This window comes from Scomber japonicus, chromosome 6, assembly GCF_027409825.1.
Source record: "Scomber japonicus isolate fScoJap1 chromosome 6, fScoJap1.pri, whole genome shotgun sequence".
Taxonomy (NCBI): domain Eukaryota; kingdom Metazoa; phylum Chordata; class Actinopteri; order Scombriformes; family Scombridae; genus Scomber; species Scomber japonicus.
In genome coordinates this window covers 22,415,301-22,428,022 of record NC_070583.1, presented here as the reverse complement: position 1 = coordinate 22,428,022, position 12,722 = coordinate 22,415,301, and the positions used below count along the sequence as shown (strand labels likewise).

The window sequence follows — 12,722 nt, the reverse complement described above, 5'->3', positions numbered from 1 at the left end:
TCCTCTTACCCATCCCCCCATGTTTTGTTTTGGCCCAATTTTGTAAGACTTGCCTTTTTTTGTGACTGGTCAGCACAGATCCTTTCTTAAATAAAGCAGGCCGCCACACAGAAAAAGCCTGTGGGGACGAAGAGGCCGCATTGTGTCGCCTTAACAGGGCGATTGTAAGGCATGGAGGAGGGGAAGGGAATGGTTCACCAGGGACTGAGGGTGTGAGAGGAGTGTGGGGGGGGTGGGAGGTGGTGTGGCTACACAAAGGCTACCCCAGGGTGTGGAAGGGGGCTGGAGGGGGGAGAACGGAGGACGAAAGGGAGGACGGAGCAGTCATACATACCATGATACACCAGCTCTGGGAATACTCTTGATCTGGCTCTCTATGCTAACATTGCATATTCCTACTGGTCCCCCATGGCATTGAATGTGCTGATTAGGGGGATAGTAGTGGAAAATAGTGAGGCAAGGGCACTGGTGTTGTTTTTTCTTTTAAAGGTGAACATCTGGGGAGAGGTGAGGTTAATTTTTAGAAGTGCTGAGTAAATAGAAGATGCTTGTACAAAGCTTCAGTGTGGAGCTGTGGGTTTGGTTTGGTGTTTTGCAGCCAGCAGCCCTCATGTATCTAAATTCTGCATGCCCAGAAACTCCCAGAAGGCTTGCCCTGGGCCTGGCGTTTGCTGTGGTGGAGAAGCTATATAGCTACTGTGGGGTGCTCTGCCTTGTGCATTTTAAAAAAGCTCAGATCTCCCTCCCCTTCATTTTCCCCACTGGGGGGATTGAGAGATGGCATTGAGGACAGCCTTTCCTCAGTATCCTTCTTTTCTCTTTCACTCCCCGAGCTCAGGCCTCCTCCCAGCCTCAGTGGCCATTCTATTACCCTCTCATTGCAAGGCCTGGATACACTTTTGAAATGCTAAACCTCTCTTTGGTTATAACTGACAGGAGAAAATACCATTAAAGAAGCTGAGAGGAATAGATTAAATTAGCAGTTAAAAGAGAGACTGCTAATTAGTTGATTAATGTCTTTGGTTCCTCCCCCTCTATAGCTGTGGTCGTGGTTAACATTCCCTCTGCTCTCCTTCTCTGCTTTTGAAATTCTAAACACTATTTCCTGTTTATTTTCATTTCTTAAACATTTTTCAACACATTGCAATCAATGTATCAGGAGACATGTTCAAAACTCCACAGCTGCATCAGCAACTTTGTGTTAGAGTTCCTGGGGGGCTAATTCTGTCACACAAAAGACAGTGATAAAAGGAGGAGGGGTGTGCTCTATTTAAGAGGAAGCGCTGGAAAACATAATTAATGATAAGGTGACCTTGAAATTCACGATTATAGCACTGCTTTTGGAGCCGCTCCCACCATTCAGCTGTAACCATGGTGAAGAGGCTTCAAATAACTGGGTGTATTTTCAACATGTAAATACACAGTCACTCTGAGTTAGGAGATTAACTCTAATCCAGATCTATTATGAGGCTTACCTACTTTCTGCAAATTTGTGACATTTTTTCCTTAAATCTAATGTCACCATTGAAATGAACACAATAATCCAAAACACTTTTTATATTTTCTTTGCTGTAGATGTGTGTGTGTTGCACTATGTTTGTAAAAGGTGCAGACAGCATAACCTTTTGAACAGCAGTGATACGTTTGACTTATAATTAAAGCCACTGGATTTTTCACCTGTTCAGAAAGCTTTTAAAGCATACCTTTTAATTTGAAAGACTTGCAGAGCTGTTTGTCAGTCCCCCAGTCACCATTTGAGTCTCCTTCAACTATACAATTCTCCCCTTTCTGGAATCACTCGCTCTCTCTCCCTCCCATGTCCCCTCTCTTTGCTTGTACAATGAAAGCTCTAATTGAATAACAATTGCTCTTACCCACTGCTGGGTGAGAGACAGGTTTTTCAGGCTTTATGCACAAGATTGCTTTTGCATTTGACTGCATGTCTGTCACCACGTCTTAATCGGAAGCTTCATAGCTCAAACCTTTAAAAATGCGGTTTAGCTTTTGGGCCTCACCTCCATTTCCCCCCACACAGACACTTGGCTACAGTAATCTCACCTTTTTGCTCAGAAGACATTTTTGCAAAATGCCTCAGTGTACACCATAATGAATGTTGTCCTACTTGACTGCTGTGATTCTTTCTGACATTCATTCTTGACAGCCAGTATTTACTCCAACTCATTATGTCCTCTAATCAGAGCACACTATTCACTTCTGTCTCTACCTCTGCTCAATGATTTGATATTGATGGGCATCCTTTTCACATCTTTAAGTGTATTTGGCTTCCTCTCTCTCCGCTCTCCCTTGGATAGCCAAAGCCAAAATTATTCAAAGCATTTATTACCCTTTGTTTTTGATTGAGCTGGGCTTATGCTTCTGTCTGCATTTGCTTCTTAATTTTGCATAGTAGAAAGTCAGGGATTTTTTTTTCTTTTTAGAGATAGGCTTTATATTTGTACTCATGTTCTGTTTGTCTTTTTTAGTAGACTACACATATCTTAATTGATACTAATAATTCATAACCGATAAATTGCAAACTATATATGGTATGTATTTTCTGAAAAAAAAAAATTGGCTCCCTCAGTATTGATGACTTTTTAAAAGAGAAGTTGGGAAAATCAATGAAATTCAGTGTCTGTGGAAAGAGTAAGAGATGTCCTTAGGGTGGTTATTTCCATTTATAAAACTGTTTGAAAAGCTGTTTGTGATAGGGATATTTCCTCTCTCGCATTTGGCATCATAGCTGCCTTGCGCAGATCTGCCACCCCCCGCCCCCGTCTCAAACTCTGGAGGAAAACAGGTCTTCTAAGAAATTTTATTCAGACATCTGACAGTGTTTCAGTTGTCAAATGTAGAGAACCGACAGATGGGAATTAAAGAACTGGGATACATTTATGATCAAGTCATTTTCAGTCATAGCATGAAAGAAAAACTGTATTTTGTTAGATACACTGTGTACCTGGACAGTTGGTATGTGTTTTGAGGAGAGGACGTGGTAAGTGGGTGCTGGAAAGCAGACAGGCCAGTGAACAGTTGTCTGCAGAAGGAAATTTAATTTTAATGCCAGGCTGGGCACAGTCTCCCCTCTGTGGACGTCTAGAAAAAGGCTTCTTGGCAGACGTGGCCCCTTCATTAATTTTGACCAAATATTTACTGTGCATCACATGGCATGCCTTACATCCCACTTTCATTTTTTCCAGGCCAGGTTTTGAACAGTTTGGGGCGATTTGTGTTCCATTTGGCTGGACTTGGGCCATGCCCCAGTCAGCAGGCCCATGCTGGTCTCTCTGGGATCTTGCCACATGAGGAACTGGCTCCACTGAGTCTTAACTTACTCTATGCCTCTGGGAGCCACGTTTCACTTTAATAATACCTCGTATCCACAGCTGTAGTGTATGAACCACTGTCACATAATGCATGCACAAACACAAGCCTGCACACATTGACACTCCAATGCTATGTGCTCCATGCTTACCCTTTTAACCTAAAGGGCACCTGAAGGAAATGTGCCAAGTTTCTGCACTCAAACATTACTGTTGTACCCTCGAATGAATGCTGTAACTGAAATTCCCTTTCAACACCCAGCTGTCTGAGATTTGCTTTAGAATGTGTTTTGCTGAACATTTAGAATAGCCCACATTAGCAGTTAAGGTCATCGGCTCTGCTCTCAGGGACTGTAATATAACACTGGTCCAACAGTGAGCCTGTATCAGCCGCTGCCATCAACTAAATAACATTTAAAAAGCATTAGGCGCTTTTTGGCCGTGCCTGCCCCGATTCACTTTGGCGTCTCTTCAGAGCTGCTCTTTTTCTTGGCACTGAGCCCAAATGCCATACTCCCTGTGGCTGGTCTGTGCCAGCTGAGTGTGCTGGTCCTCCTTGCTCCTCACTTCCACTGAGCCCCTCCACTGCTTCCCCTCAACTCCTGTAACCTATCACAGTCCCCTCATGGCCAGTCACGGGAACAGAAATACTGCAGTCCAGAGAGTGACCTTGGGAAGGGGATCACTGCACCATATTGTTATAGACAGTATATTTATAATGCCTGCTTTTATATATGTTTTGCAAAATGCTACACAAATTGTCTTGCTGAAATACAATTGTATTAATCTCTTGAGGATTTGAAGTCTAGCATCTAATAGAAGAAGTCAGCAGTGAGAGTGTAGCTGTTCCCTGTTGGGAAATAAATGTACCAGCATATTCAATTACCCCAGCTACTCCTATCCTGCTGTTGCAGGCTGCTTTGATGTATCACTGAGATCGCACTGGTCAAACCTCATTAAAACATGGCAATGTTGGAAAACAAAAACAAGAAGTAATTGCCCACTCACGCTCCCTTGTGCTTATTTTACCGTAATCCCCTCCACGCTCCGAACCTATGGACCGCATACAGAAGCTTCCTAACAGAAGGTCTAATCCTGGCATCTGGGCTCCATATTAATTACAGCTCTTTTCCTGGAGTCTCCATTTTCTTTATAGGTCATTGTTGTGAATATGAAATGTCAATGTCAATGTCTGTGAGTCTGCTCATAGTCATACACAGGCATTGTGAGTAGACTGATAGATATTCAACAGACTGACATGCGTGCATATGGACAGACTGATTCTTTGCTTCCATCCGCCCTGCTCTGCTCAGCCTATCTGCCAGGTCTCCAGAGCCAGTTTGACAGGCAGCTTCCTAACAAGCATTCCAATATTTTCCACTACAGATATCCTCCATGTCTCAGTAAATGGATATAATAAAGCATAGGAACTGCATTTATCCTGCAGGAATGAATTCTGCCCTCACGGCCCTCTGCAGAGTGTGACAGCTTTTATTTGTGTCTAATGACACTCACTGGAGCAGCTTGGCATCAGGAGGAGCCACAACTCATCCACAATTGTGTCCCCTGGGTTTCTCTTGAAAATTCATTATTGTATAGTATATTTTACTTCTGTCGTGTCTTTTCAGAGTTCCTCCCCAATGTTATGCTGCTGAAAGTCTATGTAAAATTACTGACATTTTAAGGAGATATCATAAATATAAATGAATAAACAATTCTTCTATATGGAGTTTGTGTTCATAGCTTTTATCCAGGAGTTAACAGTAGGAGAAAAGTCATTAAAGACAGACAAAACAAATATATCCTTGTTGTCTTTAGTTGACCTATGAGCATGAGCATCAATTACTCCTCTGTCATACATGTGATCATGCCTGGTGTCTTCCGAATGTATCTGGCACATTTGGGAAAAGCCTGGAGCCTAAGTAGAAATACTGCTCCTATTGTCTTGGCTTCAGATAGGGGCCTCAGAGCAGGATGGGCCCCAGCCTCCCAAAGGAGCACTCTGCTGCACTGTCTCACTCCTGGCCTGGCCTGCATTACCAGGGGAAAACCAGGGATGTGTTATAGCTGACACAACCAGGACCTGGGGCTGGTGCTCCAGGCCTTGAGACCTCTGTTTGTTACTTTCCTGATGAGCATTTGTGATTATGCCTGAGCCCCAGAGCTAATGTTGTTAACCCACAGCCCTGAGCAAAAGATGGTGTGCTGCTTGTTTATGTATCATCAGCAGATTTGTCACCTCTTTATTGCATGTGACAAATGAGCAACTGGATGTTCAAAGGTGATGACAGTGATACTAATTTGATGATGACAAATGTTAATAGTTCATTATGCCCCATTTACTGTTCACTGTTGAAAAATTGGAGCTTTGGAGACTTTTGTTTATTAAGGAAATGTTTGTAATCATTTGTGATTTCCTTCACATCAAACCTTGCTTTTATTTGAAATGAAAAGAGTGAGTAATTGAGTAAATGGTGATGGTGATGGTGGCCTTGCAGATATTGTGCTTTTCCCTCTTAACCTTGTTGAATGTCTTGGCCTCAGTAATAACAAAGGAGCTTTGTTTCATGTTTGCATTACAATCTACAGGTGTAGAAATATATTCACTGAAATATCAGTGGGAGCATTGTAATCATCAGTGTATAGACTTAACTTCTTTAACAGCAAATACAGATAAATGATCAAATGAACCGCAGTTTTGTAACTGTTCAGTTGTCATTGTAGGGTTTGGTTGCAGTGTTTTATATAAACTCTTAATATGTTCAAGCTTTGATTGAAAAAGCACAAATTTGGATGGTGCTTCTATTTTTTGGGAAACTGATATTGGTTCTCAAGTGCTGCTGTAGTATCAGTGCGGTAACAGTACCCCGGTCTATTTGGTAAACGGAGACAAAGAGATGAGGAAAGAAAGAGGCCATAAAGATATCCATCATCCCCCTCCCTCACCCCACCTCTGGGTCCCCATACACACTCTCACACAGGGCTTTAATCCTGCCTCTTAGGAGTGTAAGTGATAGCCTTGTGTAACATTAAAAACAGGTCTGATCTGATGCAACTGGCAAAATCATTCATGCAGCGCATTCCAGAGTGGGATCTCGATGTTGAAATGGTAAAAGATTCAGTTTCACTTTCCTGCTAATGTCATCTGATCAGCAAGAGTATAGTACCTAGTTCTCTCTGTTTCCGTCTCTCCCCCTTTTTCTCCTTCTTATCTCTGCCCTCTCTCACCGTTATCTTCTCTAATTCAACAGAAAAGGGTGCCTTTTCTTTTGCTCTCATTCATTTATTGGCTGGCCCTTTCCAGAGAAGGTGTGGCCTCAGTCCCCGTCTGGCTACCCCAAGGGACACGCCCTCTGCTCTTATCTCTGCCATAAATCCCTCTTAAGTCCCCTAATCACAGATTAATGGGGCTGTAGATAGGGAGTGGCCTACTGTGTTTGGCCTTCCTTATCACAAATCCATATTCCATATCTTTGCCATTGCTCAGCTGAGTGCTGATGTGGGGTGTGTTGATCTGGCTTGGCCTCCTGCAATACCTCTCAATTTTAGCATCTGTCTTTTATGAGATTCTGCAACCTTGTCCATTTTTTGTGGAGGAAATTAAACTTTATTACAATATTGCTCATATAATCAAATGCAATCCTAGGCAGGGATCCTTTGTTATATGCTGAGAATGGAACTGATTGACCCAGAATTGTAAAGTTGTTTAATTATAAAATGAAGTAGACACATTATTTTGTCTCCATACCTCAGAGGACCACAGTGACAACTGATCTAAATTGCCTCACTGTCCTTCTCTCCTGTGAGCTCTCTGGGGTAAAGGGCAGGTGCCTCCTCCTCACACTTTGCCAAGATAGGAGCTATGAAAAGGAGTTGCTAGAGACAGAGGCAAATTTGCTTTTCAAGTTAGGGTTGTCACTGGACCTGAACTTATTACTGCAGCTCAGTGATTGTTTTTTACAGAGTTTTTTCCCTGCTTCACTTCACTTTATGTCTTTCTAGCATATAGATTAATTCAGTGGAGAGTGATTAGAAATGAAATGCTGAATGCATGATGTTGCCTAGGGGGGTACAAGAGCTTTTAATTGCAAAGGGTAAACGTGCTGTGTTTAAGGAATGACCCTGGCTCTGACAGAGTTGACCCTGTCTGGCTTTTTCTTGTCCTGAGGCTGCTCAGAATCTGCAGTTGCAGTGTCATCTTCAATGGTTTCCTTCATCTAGAGAGTAGTTAGATTGATTATTGCCTCACAGACATATAGCTTTTGTAGAAACACAAGCAATAATTAATGGCATTTTCTTGTAGTTGACATCCATTTACACTAACAGTAAATTCTCTCAACTCAGTTACTATGTGGATGTAAAACTGTTTTATGCATGTATACACAATTACCGTAATAGCGCAACTCTTGTCAAAGCACTAGTCTGTAGTTTCCTCCCGTGAAGTCAATCATAGTGTGACTGCTCTCACTGTGGTGCATGTTATGATATGATGATGTGTGCATGATGAGTAGCAGTCTGTATGCATATCATTTTTTTTTATCAGATTGGGGAAGCAGGCGTAACTGGTGGAATATAGATTCACTGTATATCTACTCATGTTGCATAGTGAAAATCAAGTGTAGCCCCAAGACACAGATGAATGATCGATATGAAGCTGCCAGCCATAATGTTAATATACAATGTATGCGAAGCAATCTAATGACCTTGGCTTCCACATATTCCATGTCCTGTCTATCAATGACTGGGGGAAAAGAGCCTGGATTTCAGAGTGGGCAAATACCCTGGGTGTCTTCATGAATCCTAGGATACTTATTGAGAGTATGATGTGTGAGTATATGGGTCAATGTCTGGATCTGGACCCCTGTGGTTATTGTATGGATGGTCTGATCAATCCAGTGTATGTGGACTCTTATGCTTTGTTGCTCATTACTGAGATTGCTTTTAGCAGTGAGAGAAAAGTCACAGAGAATTGTAGGTTTTTTTAATTACCTCCACAGCGAGCAAAGACTCCCTCAAGCTTAGTTTAACTTTGTGTGTGTGTGTGTGTGTGTTTCTGTGTGTGTGTGTGTGTGAGTGTGTGAGAGAGAGAGAGAGAGAGAGAGAGAGAGAGAGACAGAGAGAGAGACAGAGAGAGACAGAGAGAGAGACAGAGAGAGAGAGAGAGAGAGAGAGAGAGAGAGAGAGAGAGAGAGAGAGAGAGAGAGAGAGAGAGAGAGAGAGAGAGAGAGAGAGAGAGAGAGAGAGAGAGAGAGAGAGAGAGAGAGAAAATGAGAAACAAAGAAACTGAGAGTACTCCAGCAAGTAAGAGAGTTGAGGGAGAAGGAGATCTTGCCTCAGGCACCAATCGATCAGATCCTTGCAGTAGAAGTCCCAGCTTCCCTTTGGTGAGGCTGTGTATTGCATTAGCTCATCTCACATTCTCTGTCTGGAAGCAAAGAAGGGGGGACGAGGGGGATAGAAAATAGGAGAGAGGGCGGTTGAAAGTAGTAGAGGAGAAGGAAGGGCAGCGCTTTGAAATAAAGGGTGGGTTAGACAACTCAAAGCGAAGTGAGAAAAAGAGACGCTGAACAGCTTGGATCAGTGGTGAAGTGTGCACTTCTCTCATGCACATTTCTTGTTTTAGTCTCAAATTCAGTCTTCTTTGTATGCTGAAGGTAAGCAAAGTAGTTAGCTTGTTGGCCATATTCAGCTAGTATGCACCTGTAGAAGGGGGCATGGGATTGTTTGTCATGACAGAATAATCCCTTACACTGCCTGCCTGTGTCTTTTTTCTCTGGTATTATGCTCCTGGGTAATGGAGCTGAAGTAACTGGGGTCACTCAAAGTGTCTGTGGGGATCAGCATGGCAAAGAAATGCACACACATGCACATAATGAATTCAATCATGGACAAGGAAAGCATAATAGCATTGTGTAACTGATACATGCTCTCACCCACTGCTCAAAACATGCACACCCTATCAGAAGTCACACACAAAACATTTATTCGAGCTCTCAATGAACTGCTGAATATGTATCAAATTAATCTCACTAGCTTCACTGTAACAGGATACTGTAACTTACTGTATATTGTATTCTGAGTCTGCTTCTTAATCATGCAGATCCGGTGTAATTATCTACAGTAAACAGCCGCTGATCAAACACAGCACTGCCTGCTGCACGTCTCTTCTCACAGTAGGCCACATCTAAATAGTTAATGGTTCCTCCATAAAACTCCAAACTTCAGACCATTTCAAATTAGAGAGGAGCTATCTTAAATCAGGAAGAGAACCAGCAGAGCAGATAGCAGCAGAGCTCTTCAAAGTCCTCTTTAATAAAACATATTAGCCTGTCTTGTCTGGTGAAGGGCGGTGGTAGTGGTGCAGTTGCTGTGGTAGTAATGGGTTTGTGTGTGGCAGCATAGCAAGGAGTGTTAGCTCTGCTCTTCGCCACAGTATGCCGCCCGAGCAAAGGGCTCGGCCTCGTTAGCATATAGTCTGTAGGTTCAAAAGCCTGCAATGGAAGCAGGTTACAAATGGGGGTTAATTAGCCTAGTAGTGGTTCAGAGTCAGGCAGCTCCAATAGCCAGGAAGCATAGACATGTATTTTTCATAAACTTTATTCAGTGTCAGATAGACTAATTCATTCTTGCTAAAGGCTAATGCCGCTCTCTCTAATTCTCCATCTGTTTCTGTCTCTGTGAACTGCTTTAATCTCCAGATATGTATTTGAAACCCACATAGTATCTACAGGATGGTATACACATTCAAAACTGTTTCAGACCTACAATCATTTCTATGCAAGACTTTGCAAAGGTTGTCATTTTATTATTTTCAATATGCTGCCTGGAATTAAATATTTGCACATTGGCCCTTAACAAGGATAGCTTGTTGGCTATACTGGTGATTTTTTTCTAGTATTGCTTGAGCTGCTGCCATGCACTACCTCTACAATTTGTTACCAAGAGACCTAGAAAACATATAGCCCAATGAGGGAGCCTACACCAAGTCTCAACAGAAGACACAGTGTTTCCCGAACCAAGGTGTAAAAGACACAAACCCAGTGATAACTCAACATAATCTCTTGAGGAAAATATATGTAATATATATTTCTGATTATCACCAGTAGTCAACTATTTAAAAAAAAGTCTGCATAGCCATAGCCCTCATAAATGATAGTTTTGGAATAACTTAAAAAGACTCATAATCATGATGTCCTTCACTGGAGTACTGGATTAATTATATTTCATATGACCATACTACACATTTGCGTTGAAGTGATTAATCTTTCCACCGAGCTGTCACTAATTATGCTGACTTTACTTAAAATATTTGGCGACCACTAGAAGATGCCTTCTCAGCAGCAGATTTCTAGGGTAATGGGGGATGGGTGGAGGGCACTGAAATCAGGCAGTGTGGCAAGTTCACGGGATGCTGGATAAATTAATTGCATGCCTGTGCCTCCAATTAGTCCTGATTCTCTTTAACCGGTGCTGAATGGGCTCCAAAGGCCTATGCTGAGAGATATGGCATGCAGGGAAGATCTCTCTCTCTCTCTCTCTTTCCGTCTCTTGCCTGTTATTGTGTGTAGGCACCGGGGGGGTGGGGCATGACAAACTCAGCTGGCAGACATTTCTCCGTTGTCTGTTTAGCAGTGGCTGAGATCCTTCCTTAAAGTCAGTCCACCTTAAGTGAGCCTGGTCAGGTTAGGCAAACCCATTGTCGCTAACCTCAGGGCTAACCCCCTTCACTTCTCCAGTAGTTGAGTTCTCGGCTGCAGCATTTATTAACCTATACTTTCCATTTACTGTCAGATTGACAATTTACTGCTAACCTTTTCCTCTGCTCCGCTTTCACACTCGCTCAACCACACACAAGCTACGCACACACTACGCATTGCCCTATTCCTTAAAGCAGCTACGCTACTCTTATAACTGTACCTTTCACGCAGATTTCCTTCAAAGAATGAGGAAAGGGAGAATTGAGGGGATTTGATGCACTGGTCGATGACTCAAATAAATTCTGTGTTAACATAGAATATTATCACGCTCACAGTGTGTGCAAGTGGAAATCAGTAGTAGCACCTTGATATTAATAATCGTGTGAAATTTTGGCAGTGACACTCACACTGAGACACACAATACATTCACAGCCACCAAGTCCCACCCTTCAGGAATTAATGACAGGAAGCTCATTTGCATGTAAAACAGGTTTGATTGCCACAGCTGACTGGTTGGCCAGCAATAGTAATGACCTGAAATAGCACGGGAGTGTTAACCCCTTTGGCACTGCTGTTTGCTGCTGTCTTTCTTCAATAGTGCACCCTCTGCACATGATCCTTCTTTGTCGCTAAGCTATGCAGTGCATCCATATCTTATCTTTCATCTCTTAATTTCCTTTTACCTTTAAGGTGTGTCATATTCTTGTTTACTGTTGCCTCCTTTTTCTTCTGCCTTGCTCTTTGATCTGAGAAATGACAGAGTCACGTAGCTGGAGCTAAGCTTTACCAAAGCAGCTGTTACAGTAATTAAAGATTGACTTCACTCAAAGATTGGTAGTTTATTTGGCCATCACTCCTTGCACCAGCAGCACTTTATATTGTAGCTTTAAGAATACATTTCTCGACTTTAAAGTGCATTTTCAGTTTGTAAATGTCATTAATGTATCATAGGCTGTGGAGGAGTGGAGATGCATACTTATACTAGAGCATTGATATTCATAAGTCTGTAAGTTGAGTATTGTGTCCCTGAAGATGATCAGAAAGCATAAAGAGGCACTGAATTTACAGACTGACATAAAAGTCAATGATTACAGCATGAACTTAAATGTAGGTACTTTGAAGAGTTGACTGAGATCACCATACTGTAACAGTATCTGCAACACACCAAAAGTGCATCCCGCTAGGTATTTTACAGATGCTTACATATAAGTTGCTTATTACATAAACTATATGCATAGTAGGATGTAGTTTTTCTAAGTCTGTCCTGTTCACAAGTAAATAAGGACCTTAAAATGCATTTACAATGAACAATATAAATTCTTTTAAGTATTAACTTTCATTTTTGTCATGCTCCTTTGTAGGATCCCGTCTGCGCCAAGAGGACACCCCACCCCGGATTGTGGAGCATCCATCTGACCTGATTGTTTCCAAAGGGGAGCCCGCCACTCTCAACTGTAAAGCAGAGGGGCGGCCAACCCCGACAGTGGAGTGGTACAAGGATGGAGAGCGAGTGGAAACAGACAGGGACAATCCCCGTTCGCAGCGCATGCTGCTGCCCAGTGGCTCCCTCTTCTTCCTACGCATCGTCCACGGACGACGGAGCAAACCGGACGAAGGCTCCTACGTCTGTGTTGCCCGTAACTACCTGGGAGAGGCAGTGAGCCACAACGCCTCGCTGGAAGTAGCTCGTAAGTGCAGCATG

General features: G+C 42.6%; 1 protein-coding gene across 1 annotated transcript in view; it reads left to right on the top strand.

Moving 5' to 3' along the window:
- Positions 1-12,722, top strand: part of robo1 (roundabout, axon guidance receptor, homolog 1 (Drosophila)) — a 126,783-nt gene that overhangs the window by 4,958 nt on the left and 109,103 nt on the right. The window contains exon 2 of the mRNA XM_053320755.1: positions 12,382-12,708. Coding sequence (XP_053176730.1) covers positions 12,382-12,708 — 327 coding nt within the window. The remainder of the gene's footprint in view (positions 1-12,381; positions 12,709-12,722) is intronic.